At 40.5% G+C, this 16,660-nt stretch overlaps 3 protein-coding genes across 3 annotated transcripts in view; all 3 read right to left on the reverse strand.

The window, feature by feature from the left end:
• pcdh2aa1 (protocadherin 2 alpha a 1) overlaps positions 1-16,660 on the reverse strand; it is a gene marked incomplete at its 5' end in the record, with an annotated part of 170,015 nt that overhangs the window by 107,474 nt on the left and 45,881 nt on the right. The window lies entirely within an intron of this gene.
• Positions 655-6,540, reverse strand: LOC310928714 (uncharacterized protein; the record flags this gene model as incomplete). Its single annotated transcript, XM_083891354.1, has 2 exons — positions 655-2,989; positions 4,178-6,540. 2 exons carry the CDS (start codon positions 6,538-6,540, stop codon positions 655-657), a joined length of 4,698 nt encoding a protein of 1,565 aa, XP_083747480.1.
• Positions 7,808-13,851, reverse strand: LOC310928715 (uncharacterized protein; the record flags this gene model as incomplete). The annotated part of the gene is made up of 3 exons (XM_083891355.1): positions 7,808-10,235; positions 10,756-10,766; positions 11,488-13,851. 3 exons carry the CDS (start codon positions 13,849-13,851, stop codon positions 7,808-7,810), a joined length of 4,803 nt encoding a protein of 1,600 aa, XP_083747481.1.

A 16,660-nucleotide genomic window follows, 5' to 3' on the forward strand; every position in this document is an offset into this window, starting at 1 on the left:
TTTTTCTTATTATTTTCTATCTTTGAAAAAAAAACTTTAATCGGAGGCAATTAAATAATGACAAATCATGATAATATAACTGCTCTTCTAATAACAGCAATAATCATGCACGGATAAGGTGGTCATAAGAAGAAAAAAAAACATCTGTGCTATGTTTATTTTCTTTTAGCACTTTAATTTAAATGACTGGGTTCACCGAATCAACTTTCAGCACCACGGACAGCGACAGTGACATCACGTAATCACAAAAGTTGGAAGAGAAAACAGTGCAGTTTTGACACGCTTTATGCATAGGCCATAACGTGGAGGGAAAAACACATCCTCAGATATCACACATTGATAAACGCTTGTCCAAAAGGAATGGACATTATGACAGAAAGACAATGTGGCCACATGCATTCAACATATTTTAGACAAATGTGATGCAATTTCCCACACAAATCAGCACAATGGTGAGTAATTTCCTATATATATTCCTATTCCTATATAATATATCGTTTGAGAAACGACTGTGTATCCAAACACCTGTAAACCAATAACACCTTAATTCAACGACACAACCGACCCTTCATTCTTATGTCTATAGTCAGTTTCTGCCAAGCTTTTTTTGAAGAGGTAGTGTGATTCTCTGTTTTTGCACTTGAACAAATTAAGTTATGCACATGAACCATGAAGAAAATGTCTTTCCTGATACAAAGAAGCGTGTCTTACCTCTTCAGACACTCTCCTCCTGTCAGGGAGCATGAGTGTATTCGCATGGCTTCCTGGGACTATAGTAGATCCTATACTCATCCTGGGTCCAACTAACATGTACCGTTTTTCTCCAGATCTGTACTGGATGCTGTGGCACAGTGTTCCATCATAATTAGGCTCTTGTAGATATTTAGGAGTATAGTCTGTGGACTTTGAACACTGCATTGCAATCAGCACAATGATACTGATGAGAAAAAGAGCTGAAACTGAGCCCAAAGTTATCATCAGGTAAAAAGTCACATCAGTGTCTTCATCTGCTTTTGTTGAACTTTTAACATCAGAAGCTGCAAAAGCTTCTTTGGGCTCCACAACTTTGACAATGACAGTAGCTGTTGCTGAGAGTGAAACGTTCCCATTGTCTTTGACCAGTATGACCAGTTTATGCTCAGCCTCGTCTGTCTCTGTGAATGGGCGAAGTGTTTTGATCTGTCCTGTATAGCGGTCCAAAGTAAAGAGACTGTGCTCAGTGACTTCCTGCAGTGAAAACAGTAACCAGCCGTTATATCCTATATCAGCGTCATAGGCTCTGACTTTAGTCACCACGTATCCTGCGTTCACATTGCGGGGAATCTCCTCCACACCTTCAGCAGAACCGTTCGAGCTGACTGGATACAGGATGACTGGAGCGTTGTCGTTCTGATCCAGAATGAACACGTTCACTGTGACGTTGCTGCTCAGTGACGGAGTTCCAGAATCTGACGCAACAACGTGGAACTGGAAAGTTTTCAGTGTTTCAAAATCAAAACTTTTGAGCGCCATAATGTCTCCATTCTCAGAGTTAATATTTAGGAATAACCCGCTACTCCCAACACTACTGTCTCTGTGAATGTGATAGGAAATGCGAGCATTGTCATTATCGTCGAGATCAAATGCGCGAACTGAAAATACCGGTGTTGTTAGGTCGTTGTTTTCAAAAACATAAAAAGTATACGGAGTCAGCATAAACTGCGGTCTGTTATCATTCACATCCGATATAACCACGGTTACAATCTTTTCAGATGAGAGCGCCGGCTCACCAGTGTCCTTTGCAACAATAGTCAGTTCATAAAAAGACTTTTCTTCTCTGTCTAGTTGGGACTTGGTCACTATGGCATACATGTTATCTTGAAAGGACGGGGACACAACGAAGGGAACGTCCTCGCGTATAAAGCAAGAAACCTTTCCATTCAAGCCTGAATCCAAATCATTGGCGCTGATCAAGGATACAGTTGTTCCAATTCTAGAATCCTCGGGAACCGATTTGGAAAACGATGTCACTTCAATTTCTGGTGGATTATCGTTAAGATCAATTACTTTTATTATCACAGTTTTGTCTGAGGACAAAGGAATGTTGCCTTTATCTGAAGCTTGTACATCAATTGCATATGTCTTCTTTTCTTCAAAATCAATTACACCTTTCACTTTAATTTCCCCTGTGTCTGGGTCTATACTAAATAATTTCGGCACATTAATATCAACTTCTTTTCCAAATGAGTAAACGATGTCGCTGTTTGCGCTCTCGTCCGAATCTGTCGCATTAACCTGAATTAACATTGTGCCAGGGGCTGTGTTTTCATTGATGGAGGCGGAATACGCCTCTTGTGTAAAAACAGGTGAATTGTCGTTGACGTCAAGCACCACAATCAGTATCTCTATTGTTCCAGACTTCGCCGGTCTCCCACCATCAATAGCTGAAAGCAAAAGCTTATGTTCTCTCATAACCTCTCTGTCTAACTGCTTCTGTAAAATCAGAGAGGGCATCTTGCGCTCTTCGCCCCTATCCTTTATTTCCAAACGGAAGTGATCGTTTTGACTCAGCTTGTATTGCTGAACAGAAAACTGACCACCATCTGGGTCGCGTGCAGGTTGAAGCTGGAATCGTGTCCCTGGTAATGTCGATTCGAATATCTCCAGCCTTTTCTGTTTCTCTGGGAACACGGGGGAGTGGTCGTTTATATCCAACACTTCTATGGTCACATAATGGATTTCCAGTGGATTTTCCAGTACTGTTTTAAGGCTGATTACACACGAATCGCTTCGTTCACAGATCTCCTCCCTGTCTACTTTCCGACTGACATACAGGAAACCGTCTTCTTTATCCACATTAAAAAGGGGTTCTTTAGAACTGCCAACAATACGATATTCTCTAGTTTTCAGTGTAGCCTTATCCAGTCCCAAATCTTTCGCTATATTTCCAACAACACTTCCTTCTTCTACCTCTTCGGAGATAGAATATCTAATTTGAGCCATGGCTTCGCTGCAGAATGTTACCAGGACCAACGCGTAAGTGGCGCATCTCCATCGCTCCATCCACGCCTGGCGTCCCCTTTGTTCCATTGCGTACAAAAAAAAATACTCCTGGGTTATAATAGTGTGGTCAAGAAATAATAAACAACCTTCTTCGGTTACAAACTGCGCCCCAACGCGAACCTAGCGCTGTCAGTGATACAGAGCTATAGCTTCATGTTCAAGCTGTTTTCACGTAATGACAAAAAGCAGAGTTGGACCTCGTGATGATGAAAAGATATCGAGACACTGTTTGCAATTTTGCTGTCACCATGCGACACAGAAAGTTATTGCAGCTCTGTTATAAAAAATATATATAGTGAAATCAAAGATTGATGAAGCACCGAAAACACCTTTTTTTTTTTATTTTACCCTGAATATGTCATACATTATTAGTATATCCATATCCATTTATATTAAGTTGTGTGTACTATTCTGGGATATGTAAGGGTTTATTGTTAAATATACGTAATATATACCTCACCCATCCCAAGATGAGTTAAGGTTGCATTGTCAAAAAATATGTCAGATAACAATATTGTTTTTATACATCAATAGAGTATGTCAAAAGCAAAGGGTGCTATATCGAAGATAACCTACAGCAATGCGTTTATTAATCTTTTCAAATAAAGTTGTTACATTTCAAAACCACGGACAGCGACACATATGTGACTACACTAACAAAGGGAAGAGGGAATACTGAATATTGTTAGAAAATGAATGCATGGATGTTATGAGGAAACGCAAAAGCAGACGCCACATCCTCACCCTCAACTATCCAACAGATGAGACACATAGACGGTTCTACTTGTATCCAAAAAAGTGAAACCACAACAACCAACACAGGTACGTCAGAACATTTGGTGCATTCATTTGGGATAAAATTATGTCCAGTAACATTGCTGCAGTGTTTTGACCAGCACATTCAAGAACAGAGCCTTATCAAATATACATGTTTTTTGTATTGATAAACACTTCTCTCCTACCACATCAGCACAAAAGTGTCTAACTTTGCCAATCAAATACACAATCGTGTCTGTCTGAGAACCAATTTTGCTTTTAACCCATCACAACCTGTTGACATTTCACAAATAGTCTCTGCACCTGCTCTGGACTTAGGTAGGTCAGTTCACCTTTGTTGGCATTTTATTTAATCTACAAATTATTATGGCTTACCTCTTCACATGTTCTCCTCCTGTCAGGGAGCACCAGTGTATTCGCATGACTTCCTGGGACTATAGTAGATCCAATACTCATCCTGGGTCCAACTAACATGTACCGTTTTTCTCCAGATCTGTACTGGATGCTGTGGCACAGTGTTCCGTCATAATTAGGCTCTTGTAGATATTTAGGAGTATAGTCTGTGGTCTTTGAACACTGCATTGCAATCAACACAATGATACTGATGAGAAAAAGAGCTGAAACTGAGCCCAAAGTTATCATCAGGTAAAAAGTCACATCAGTGTCCTCATCTGCTTTTGTTGAACTTTTAACATCAGAAGCTGCAAAAGCTTCTTTGGGCTCCACAACTTTGACGATGACAGTAGCTGTTGCTGAGAGTGAAACGTTCCCATTGTCTTTGACCAGTATGACCAGTTTATGCTCAGCCTCGTCTGTCTCTGTGAATGGGCGAAGTGTTTTGATCTGTCCTGTATAGCGGTCCAAAGTAAAGAGACTGTGCTCAGTGACTTCCTGCAGTGAAAACAGTAACCAGCCGTTATATCCTATATCAGCGTCATAGGCTCTGACTTTAGTCACCACGTATCCTGCGTTCACGTTGCGGGGAATCTCCTCCACACCTTCAGCAGAACCGTTAGAGCTGACTGGATACAGGATGACTGGAGCGTTGTCGTTCTGATCCAGAATGAACACGTTCACTGTGACGTTGCTGCTCAGTGATGGAGTTCCAGAATCTGAGGCAACAACATGAAACTGGAAAGTTTTCAGTGTTTCAAAGTCAAAACTTTTGAGCGCCATAATGTCTCCATTCTCAGAGTTTATGTTGAGAAATGAAGTCACTTTGTCTCCACTTCCATCTCTGAGAATTTGATATGAAATGTGTCCATTTTCATTCTCATCAACATCAAAAGCTTTAACTGAAAACATAGAAACACCTGGAACATTGGCTTCAGTGATGTAGAAACTATAAGGACTCACTGAAAACTCAGGGCTGTTGTCATTCACATCTGACACGAGAACAGTAATTTTCTTCTCAGATGACAGTGACGGCTGACCAGCATCCTTTGTGATTATTGTGACATCATATAGGGACTGTTTCTCTCTGTCCAGATGAGATTTGGTCACTAATGAAAACATTTTATCTTGTAAAGATGGTGATAAAGCAAATGGAACATCCTCACCTATAGAGCAAGTAACTTTTCCATTCAGACCAGAGTCCAAGTCATTAACACTTATGAGAGCAACTGTAGTTCCAGGTCTGGAGTTTTCAGGAATAAAGCTTGAAAACGACGTGACCTCAATCTCAGGTGCATTATCATTCACGTCAACTATTTTGATTATGACACTTTTTTCTGACGTTAGGGGAGCAAGGCCTTTGTCTGATGCTTGTATTTCAATTTCATATTTGTCTTTTTCTTCATAGTCTATTAAACTTTTTACAGTTATTTCACCCGTTGAAGGGTTGATATCAAAAAGCTTAGACAGTCTGTGACTGACACTGTTGCTGAACGAATACAAGACTTCTCCATTTGCACCTTCGTCTAAATCAGTTGCATTAACTTGTATCACTGTTGTTCCAATCGGAGCGTTTTCATCGAGCATTACAGAGTAAACATCCTGAGTGAAAACAGGGGCGTTATCATTCACATCTAAAACCTTTATAAGTATATTCATTTCACCAGATTTCGGAGGTTTCCCTCCGTCCAGTGCAGTCAGCACTAACGAGTGACTCCCCGCAGCCTCTCTGTCCAAAGATTTTTGCACAATTAAAATAGGTATTTTACCATCTTCGCCTTTGTCTTTAACTTCTAAACGGAAGTGCTCGTTTTGGCTGAGTTTATACTGCTGAATTGAAAAAGCGCCACCGTCTGGATCCCGTGATGCTTTCAGTGGAATACGCAGTCCAGGCATCACAGACTCTGAAATCTCCAACGTTTTGTCTTTCTCTGGGAAACTGGGATAATGGTCGTTGATATCCAACACCTCCACCCCCACATAGTGCACCTCTAGTGGGTTTTCTAGCACCGTTTTTAGATTCATCACACACGTGCTGGTCCGCTCGCACACATCTTCCCTGTCTATCTTTCGGCTCACATACAAGACGCCATCGTTCTGATTGACGTGAAAAAGAGGATCCGCATTGCTGGACACAATTCGATACTTCCTGTCTTTCAATGCGTTTTTATCTAATCCGAGATCTTTTGCGATATTCCCAACCACTGTTCCTTCGTCGACTTCCTCGGAAATTGAGTACCTTAATTGCGCCGATGCCAAACTCCACAAAAGCACAGCAACCGCGCAGCCGATCCACCGTCCTCTCGCCTCGTATCCTCTTTGTTCCATGATTAGAAACCAGCCGTTTCCGATTTCTCTCCACCTCAATAATAGTTTTGAAAGAAATAAAACCAGCTCATCCCTGTATGCAAATCCTTAATGTTTCAAATGCGATGAAAATAGGGGACCGCGTTTGTCAAAGGTAGAAGAAAGCGACTGCTCTCGGTGTCGAACTGAGAGTGATATAAAGAGGTGGAACCAAAATACGGTGAAGACGAAAGGACTTATTTTCCAAACACAGTGACACCATGCGATCACATTGTAAACTGCAAGATGATCATAGTTTTATCATTGTTTATAGTAATATTATAAATGTTTATATCCATTCAGCTTGATTAGGAGATCATGGAGTATATGAAACAAATATTTTGCCAATATCACAAAACGAAGCAGTTTCTCCAAATATTTAAATTCAATCACTCTGAAAAACCAACAACAACTTATTGCATTTAATCCAATGGTGGCATTTAACATTTCTCAGCAACAAGCTGGAAGCATGAGAGTGTGACATATCAGCACCACGGACAGCGAACGGCATCGCTTGTAAATACAGTATAGCGACCACGTGTTTGACTAATAGGGAAATGCACAAGTTTCACTTTGTATCAAACACCCACACGTCAACATATCAATCACATTTAGTGGTATCACTTTTTGGATCATTCATTTTTTATTCTCTATTAGTAATCTACAGGTGTTCAATATCATGTGAACAGATAATCCTTGACACTTATTTATATACTTTGCTCCACTGTTTTTCCACTTGAATTTGACAGTTCTGATTCACATTTACAGATGCAAGTGTAGTATCACAATCGTATAGGTGACTTTCAACAGGCAAGCAAATGATTTTCAACTGTGATTTCATAGCTTCAATACAAATATTGATTCGAAACAAATATTATCAACAGATGATTAACTAAGTTGTCTTACTACTATACTTTTGATCTCATATTGATATTCTATGATCCTGTTAACTTTGTTAACTTTCAAATCACAAATCTAATCAATAATGCAGTATATTTGTTCACATGATACTGAATACTTCTTGATAACTAATAAAGAGTCAACAATGAACTATCAAAATGACATGTTATCCATATATGATTCCGTACAATATGACTAAAACCTAAACTACAAATAATAGAGAGCCAGTTAAATGTCCTGCTTCACCTTCATTGTCATATGATGATTTGAATAAACACGCAGCAAACATAAATACTGTATGCAAGAAACAATTGACTGAACAGTCAATTTATAAACAAATCAAAGGTTGCTAACAGAAAAAAATAGGGATTCCCTGGGAATAAACTCTTACCTCTCCAGATGTCCCTCTTCTGTCAGGAAGCACTAGTGTATTTGCATGACTTCCTGGGACTATAGTAGATCCTATACTCATCCTGGGTCCAACTAACATGTACCGTTTTTCTCCAGATCTGTACTGGATGCTGTGGCACAGTGTTCCATCATAATTAGGCTCTTGTAGATATTTAGGAGTATAGTCTGTGGTCTTTGAACACTGCATTGCAATCAACACAATGATACTGATGAGAAAAAGAGCTGAAACTGAGCCCAGAGTTATCATCAGGTAAAAAGTCACATTAGAGTCCTCTGCATCTGCTTTTGTTGAACTTTTAACATCAGAAGCTGCAAAAGCTTCTTTGGGCTCCACAACTTTGACAATGACAGTAGCTGTTGCTGAGAGTGAAACGTTCCCATTGTCTTTGACCAGTATGACCAGTTTATGCTCAGCCTCGTCTGTCTCTGTGAATGGGCGAAGTGTTTTGATCTGTCCTGTATAGCGGTCCAAAGTAAAGAGACTGTGCTCAGTGACTTCCTGCAGTGAAAACAGTAACCAGCCGTTATATCCTATATCAGCGTCATAGGCTCTGACTTTTGTCACCACATATCCTGCGTTCACATTGCGGGGAATCTCCTCCACACCTTCAGCAGAACCGTTCGAGCTGACTGGATACAGGATGACTGGACTGTTGTCGTTCTGATCCAGAATGAACACGTTCACTGTGACGTTGCTGCTCAGTGACGGAGTTCCAGAATCTGATGCAAAAACGTGAAACTGGAAAGTTTTCAGTGTTTCAAAGTCAAAACTTTTCAGCGCCATAATGTCTCCATTCTCAGAGTTTATGTTGAGAAATGAAGTCACTTTATTGTCTCCACTTCCATCTCTGAGAATATGATATGAAATGTGTCCATTCTCATTCTCATCAACATCAAAAGCTTTAACTGAAAACACGGAGACACCTGGAACATTAGCTTCAGTGATGTAGAAACTATAAGGACTCACTGAAAATTCAGGACTGTTGTCATTCACATCTGACACGAGGACAGTAATTTTCTTCTCAGATGACAGTGACGGCTGACCAGCATCCTTTGCAGTTATTGTCACTTCATATAGAGACTGTTTCTCTCTGTCCAGAGGAGATTTGGTCACTAATGAAAACATTTTATCTTGTAGAGATGGTGATAAAGCAAATGGAACATCCTCACCTATAGAGCAAGTCACTTTTCCATTAAGACCAGAGTCCAAGTCATTGACACTGATGAGAGCAACTGTAGTTCCAGGTCTGGAGTTTTCAGGGATAGAACTTGAAAATGAGGTGACCTCAATCTCGGGTGCATTGTCATTTAAGTCAACTATCCTAATAATTACACTTTTCTGTGTGGAGAGAGGAGCGGTGCCTGTGTCTGATGCTTGTATTTCAATGTCATAGTTTTCCTTGTCCTCATAATCGATCAAACCTTTAACAGTTATTTCACCAGTTAATGGATTGATGTAGAAAATCTTAAGCAATCTGTGACTGACACTGTTGCTGAACGAATACACGACGTCTCCATTTGTCCCTTCATCTAAATCAGTTGCATTTACTTGTATCACTGTTGTTCCAATCGGAGCGTTTTCATCGAGCATTACAGAGTAAACATCCTGAGAGAAAACAGGAGCGTTATCGTTTATGTCTAAAACCTTTATAAGTATATTAATTTCACCAGATTTCGGAGGTTTCCCTCCATCCACTGCGGTCAGCACTAACGAGTGACTCACTGCCGCTTCTCTATCCAAAGATTTCTGCACAATTAAAATAGGTATTTTACCATCTTCGCCTTTGTCTTTAACTTCTAAGCGGAAGTGCTCGTTTTGACTGAGTTTATACTGCTGAATTGAAAAAGCGCCACCGTCTGGATCTCGTGATGCTTTCAGTGGAATACGCACTCCAGGCATCACAGACTCTGAAATCTCCAACGTTTTGTCTTTCTCTGGGAAACTGGGATAATGGTCGTTGATATCCAACACCTCCACTCCCACATAGTGCACCTCTAGTGGGTTTTCTAGCACGGTTTTTAGATTAATCACGCACGTGCTGGTCCGCTCGCACACATCTTCCCTGTCTATCTTTCGGCTCACGTACAAGACGCCATCGTTCTGATTGACGTGAAAAAGGGGATCCGCATTGCTGGACACAATTCGATACTTCCTGTCTTTCAATGCGTTTTTATCTAATCCGAGATCTTTTGCGATATTCCCAACCACTGTTCCTTCGTCGACTTCCTCGGAAATTGAGTACCTTAATTGCGCCGATGCCAAACTCCACAAAAGCACAGCAACCGCGCAGCCGATCCACCGTCCTCTCGTCTCGTATCCTCTTTGTTCCATGATTAGAAACCAGCCGTTTCCGATTTCTCTCCAGCTCAATATTAGTTTTGAAAGAAATAAAACCAGCTCATCCCTGTATGCAAATCCTCAATGTTTCAAATGTGATGAAAATAGGAGACCGTGTTTGTCAAAGGTAGAAGAAAGCGACTGCTCTCGGTGTCGAACTGAGAGTGATATAAAGAGGTGGAACCAAAATACGGTGAAGACGAAAGGACTTATTTTCCAAACACAGTGACACCATGCGATCACATTGTAAACTGCAAGATGATCATAGTTTAATCATTTTTTATAGTAATATCATAAATGTTTATATCCATTCAGCTTGATTAGGAGATCATGGAGTATATGAAAAAAATATTTTGCCAATATCACAAAACGAAGCAGTTTCTCCAAATATTTAAATTCAATCACTCTGAAAAACCAACAACAACTTATGGCATTTAATCCAGTGGTGGCATTTAACATTTCTCAGCAACAAGCTGGAAGCATGAGAGTGTGACATATCAGCACCACGGACAGCGAACTGCATCGCTTGTAAATACAGTATAGCCGACCACGTATTTGACTAATGGGGAAATGCACAAGTTTCACTTTGTATCAAACACCCACACGCCAACATATTAATCACATTTAGTGGTATCACTTTTTGGATCATTCATTTTTTATTCTCTATTAGTAATCTACAGGTGTTCAATATCATGTGAACAGATAATCCTTGACACTTATTTATATACTTTGCTCCACTGTTTTTCCACTTGAATTTGACAGTTCTGATTCACATTTACAGATGAAAGTGTTGTATCACAATCGTATAGGTGACTTTCAACAGATAAGCAAATGATTTCAACTATGATTTCATAGCTTCAATACAAATATTGTCAACAGATGATTAACTAAGTTGTCTTACTACTATACTTTTGATCTCATATTCACATGATATGATCCTGTTAACTGTGTTAACTTTCAAATCACAAATCTAATCAATAATGCAGTATATTTGTTCACATTATACTGAATACTTCTTGATAACTAATAAAGAGTCAACAATGAACTATCAAAATGAAGTGTTATCCATATATGATTCCGTACAATATGACTAAAACCTAAACTACAAATAATAGAGAGCCAGTTAAATGTCCTGCTTCACCTTCATTGTCATATCATGATTTGAATAAACACGCAGCAAACATGAATACTGTATGCAAGAAACAATTGACTAAACAGTCAATTTATAAACAAATCAAAGGTTGCTAACAGAAAAAAATAGGAATTCTCTGGGAATAAACGCTTACCTCTCCAGATGTTCCTCTCCTGTCAGGGAGCACGAGTGTATTCGCATGACTTCCTGGGACTATAGTAGATCCTATACTCATCCTGGGTCCAACTAACATGTACCGTTTTTCTCCAGATCTGTACTGGATGCTGTGACACAGTGTTCCATCATAATTAGGCTCTTGTAGATATTTAGGAGTATAGTCTGTGGTCTTTGAACACTGCATTGCAATCAACACAATGATACTGATGAGAAAAAGAGCTGAAACTGAGCCCAAAGTTATCATCAGGTAAAAAGTCACATCAGTGTCCTCATCTGCTTTTGTTGAACTTTTAACATCAGAAGCTGCAAAAGCTTCTTTGGGCTCCACAACTTTGACAATGACAGTAGCTGTTGCTGAGAGTGAAACGTTCCCATTGTCTTTGACCAGTATGACCAGTTTATGCTCAGCCTCGTCTGTCTCTGTGAATGGGCGAAGTGTTTTGATCTGTCCTGTATAGCGGTCCAAAGTAAAGAGACTGTGCTCAGTGACTTCCTGCAGTGAAAACAGTAACCAGCCGTTATATCCTATATCAGCGTCATAGGCTCTGACTTTAGTCACCACGTATCCTGCGTTCACGTTGCGGGGAATCTCCTCCACACCTTCAGCAGAACCGTTAGAGCTGACTGGATACAGGATGACTGGAGCGTTGTCGTTCTGATCCAGAATGAACACGTTCACTGTGACGTTGCTGCTCAGTGACGGAGTTCCAGAATCTGAGGCAACAACGTGGAACTGGAAAGTTTTCAGTGCTTCAAAGTCAAAACTTTTGAGCGCCATAATGTCTCCATTCTCAGAGTTTATGTTGAGAAATGAAGTAACTTTACTGTCTCCACTTCCATCTCTGAGAATATGATATGAAATGTGTCCATTCTCATTCTCATCAACATCAAAAGCTTTAACTGAAAACACGGAGACACCTGGAACATTAGCTTCAGTGATGTAGAAACTATAAGGACTCACTGAAAACTCTGGACTGTTGTCATTCACATCTGACACGAGGACAGTAATTCTCTTCTCAGATGACAGTGACGGCTGACCAGCATCCTTTGCAATTATTGTCACATCATATAGAGACTGCTTCTCTCTGTCCAGAGGAGATTTGGTAACTAATGAAAACATGTTGTCCTGTAGTGATGGTGATAAAGCAAATGGAACATCCTCACCAATAGAGCAAATCACTTTTCCGTTAAGGCCAGAGTCCAAGTCATTGACACTGATAAGAGCAACTGTAGTTCCAGGTCTTGAGTTTTCAGGGATGAAGCTTGAAAATGAGGTGACCTCAATCTCAGGTGCATTATCGTTCATGTCAACTATCTTGATGATGACACTTTTTTGTGTTGACAAAGGAACGAGGCCTTTATCTGATGCCTGAATTTCAATCTCATATCGGTCTTTCCCTTCATAGTCTATTAAACCCTTTACAGTTATTTCCCCTGTTGAAGGATTCATTTCAAAAATCGTGAGTAATCTAGTATTAACAATACTGCTAAATGAATAAACCACTTCTCCATTTGGTCCTTCATCAAAATCTGTTGCATTTACTTGTATCACTGTTGTTCCAATCAGAGCGTTTTCATCGAGCATTACAGAATACACTTCCTGGGAGAAAACAGGAGCGTTATCGTTTATGTCTAAAACCTTCACTAGTATATTCATTTCACCAGATTTCGGAGGTTTTCCTCCATCCAATGCAGTAAGTACTAATGAGTGGCTTCCCATTGACTCCCTATCCAAAGATTTTTGAACAATTAAAAGAGGTATTTTACCATCTTCTCCCTTGTCCTTAACTTCCAAACGAAAGTGGTCATTGGCGCTGAGTTTGTAATGCTGAACAGAAAAAGGACCACCGTCTGGATCTCGTGCGGGTTGCAGTGGAGTACGTGCTCCGGGTAACACAGACTCTGATATCTCCAACGTTTTCTCTTTCTCTGGGAAGCTGGGAGGATGATCATTAATATCCAAGACTTCCACTCTAACATAGTGCACCTCGAGCGGGTTTTCTAGCACTGTTTTTAGATTTATTAAACACGTACTGGTTTGCGCGCACACCTCTTCTCTGTCAATTTTCCGGCTCGCATACAGAATCCCATCGTTTTGATTGACATGGAAAAGATGATCCGCAACAGTAGACACAATGCGATACTTCCTGTCTTTTAGTGTGGCTTTGTCTAATCCAAGATCTTTAGCTATATTTCCAACCACAGTTCCTTCGTCAACCTCCTCCGGGATGGAATATCGTATTTGCGCCGAGGCCACGCTCCACAAAAGCAAAACAGCCACGCTCCTGAGCAAATATCCTCGAGCCTTTCGCCCCTTGTACATTCTTTGTTCCATCGTTAAAAACTGAGCTGTCAATAATCCGTCAGACAAACAATGGCTTCTTTAAGACGAGATCCAATTCTTCCACGCGCGAGAATATTCATTCTCCGCCGACAATGACAAACATGATTGCGCAGTGTATTCACAAAGGAAGCGAGAAGCTCAGAAATGACTGCGACGACATGAACTGGAGCAGTTACCGAAGAGGTGGGTCCAACGTGCCGCGATGAGAAGCGCACGAAGAGCCCTTTTTGATACTACACTGACACCTTGCGAGTAAATAACTGCTGCAACAAAACAAAGAAAGGGCCAGGGGGGCTCTGTGGTTGCTCACTAATATAAAGTCAAAAAGCAAGTTTATTAAAATATAGCACTTAAAATACTCATCATTAGGCCAGTTTTACCAACTCCGGATAATATAGTCCTCACGTGACATACAACAATGCAGCATATGTAGACGCTCATTTTAGAGTCAGTCAAAAATGCATAGCCACTATAATCCTAACCCGGATATTTATCCTAACAACAACCTGAGTCGTAACCTTTACGTTTGGTGATGGTTTTCAATGTTGAGATGATTTGTTTGCCAAGCTATGATAATGATTAACCTAAATGCAATGTAATTAACACATCTCAGACAATGGGACAAGTGTGCATTAAACAAATGTAAACTTGATATATGCGCTTACCTCCTCAGACACTCTCCTCCTGTCAGGGAGCACGAGGGTGTTCGCATGGCTTCCTGGGACTATAGTAGATCCTATACTCATCCTTGGTCCAACTAACATGTACCGTTTGTCTCCAGATCTGTACTGGATGCTGTGGCAGAGTGTTCCATCATAATTAGGCTCTTGTAGATATTTAGGAGCATAGTCTGTGGACTTTGAACACTGCATTGCAATCAACACAATGATACTGATGAGAAAAAGAGCTGAAACTGAGCCCAAAGTTATCATCAGGTAAAAAGTCACATCAGTGTCCTCATCTGCTTTTGTTGAACTTTTAACATCAGAAGCTGCAAAAGCTTCTTTGGGCTCCACAACTCTGACAATGACAGTAGCTGTTGCTGAGAGTGAAACGTTCCCATTGTCTTTGACCAGTATGACCAGTTTATGCTCAGCCTCGTCTGTCTCTGTGAATGGGCGAAGTGTTTTGATCTGTCCTGTATAGCGGTCCAAAGTAAAGAGACTGTGCTCAGTGACTTCCTGCAGTGAAAACAGTAACCAGCCGTTATATCCTATATCAGCGTCATAGGCTCTGACTTTAGTCACCACGTATCCTGCGTTCACGTTGCGGGGAATCTCCTCCACACCTTCAGCAGAACCGTTCGAGCTGACTGGATACAGGATGACTGGAGCGTTGTCGTTCTGATCCAGAATGAACACGTTCACTGTGACGTTGCTGCTCAGTGACGGAGTTCCAGAATCTGATGCAACAACGTGGAACTGGAATGTTTTCAGTGTTTCAAAGTCAAAACTTTTTAACGCCATAATGTCTCCATTCTCAGAGTTTATGTTGAGAAATGAAGTAACTTTATTGTCCCCACTTCCATCTCTGAGAATATGATATGAAATGTGTCCATTCTCATTCTCATCAACATCAAAAGCTTTAACTGAAAACACAGAGATTCCTGGCACATTAGCTTCAGTCACGTAAAATGTGTAGGGGCTCTGTGAAAACGTTGGACTGTTGTCATTCACATCTGACACGAGGACAGTAATTCTCTTCTCAGATGACAGTGACGGCTGACCAGCATCCTTTGCAGTTATTGTCACGTCATATAGAGACTGTTTCTCTCTGTCCAGAGGAGATTTGGTGACTAATGAAAACATTGTATCTCGTAAAGATTGTGATAAAGCAAATGGAACATCCTCACCTATAGAGCAAATAACTTTTCCATTCAGACCAGAGTCCAAGTCATTGACACTGATGAGAGCAACTGTAGTTCCAGGTCTGGAGTCTTCAGCGATGGAACTGGAAAATGAGGTGACCTCAATCTCAGGCGCATTATCATTCACATCAACGATTTGAATTATGACACTTTTTTCTGTAGTTAGGGGAGCATGACCTTTATCTGATGCCTCGATTTCAATATCATACCTATCCTTCGCTTCGTAGTCTATTGAACCTTTTACTGTTATCTCACCTGTTAACTGGTTGATATCAAACAGGGTTAAAATGTTTTGATTCATACCGTTGCTAAATGAATAAATCACATCCCCATTTGGCCCTTCATCTAAATCAGTTGCATTCACTTGTACAACAGCTGTGCCCACTGGAGCGTTTTCATCGAGCATCACAGAATAAATATCTTTCGTAAAAATAGGAGCGTTGTCATTCACATCCAGAACATTTATTAAAATATGCATTTCGCCAGATTTCGGAGGTTTACCTCCGTCTAGTGCGGTCATTATCAAGGAGTGGTTTGCTGCAGTTTCTCTGTCTAGCGATTTGTGAACTACTAATACAGGTATTTTACCATTGTTTCCTTTATCCTTAATTTCCAAACGGAAGTGATCGTTGTTGTTGAGTTTGTATTGTTGCACTGAAAACTGACCACTGTCTGGATCCCGTGAGGGTTTGAGCTGAAATCGCGCTCCAGGCAAAACGGACTCTGAAATCTCCAATATTTTATCTTTCTCCAGAAAACTAGGAGAATGATCGTTTATGTCCAGCACCTCCACTCCAACATAATGCACCTCCAGTGGGTTTTCTAGTACCGTTTTTAGATCGATTAAACACGTACTGCTCTGCGTGCATACAACCTCCCTGTCAATCCTCTGACTAACGTACAGGATGCCGTCATTTTGATTAACATGAAAAA

This window comes from Microchirus variegatus (assembly GCF_963457635.1).
Source record: "Microchirus variegatus genome assembly, chromosome: 6".
NCBI classification, from domain to species: Eukaryota; Metazoa; Chordata; class Actinopteri; order Pleuronectiformes; family Soleidae; genus Microchirus; species Microchirus variegatus.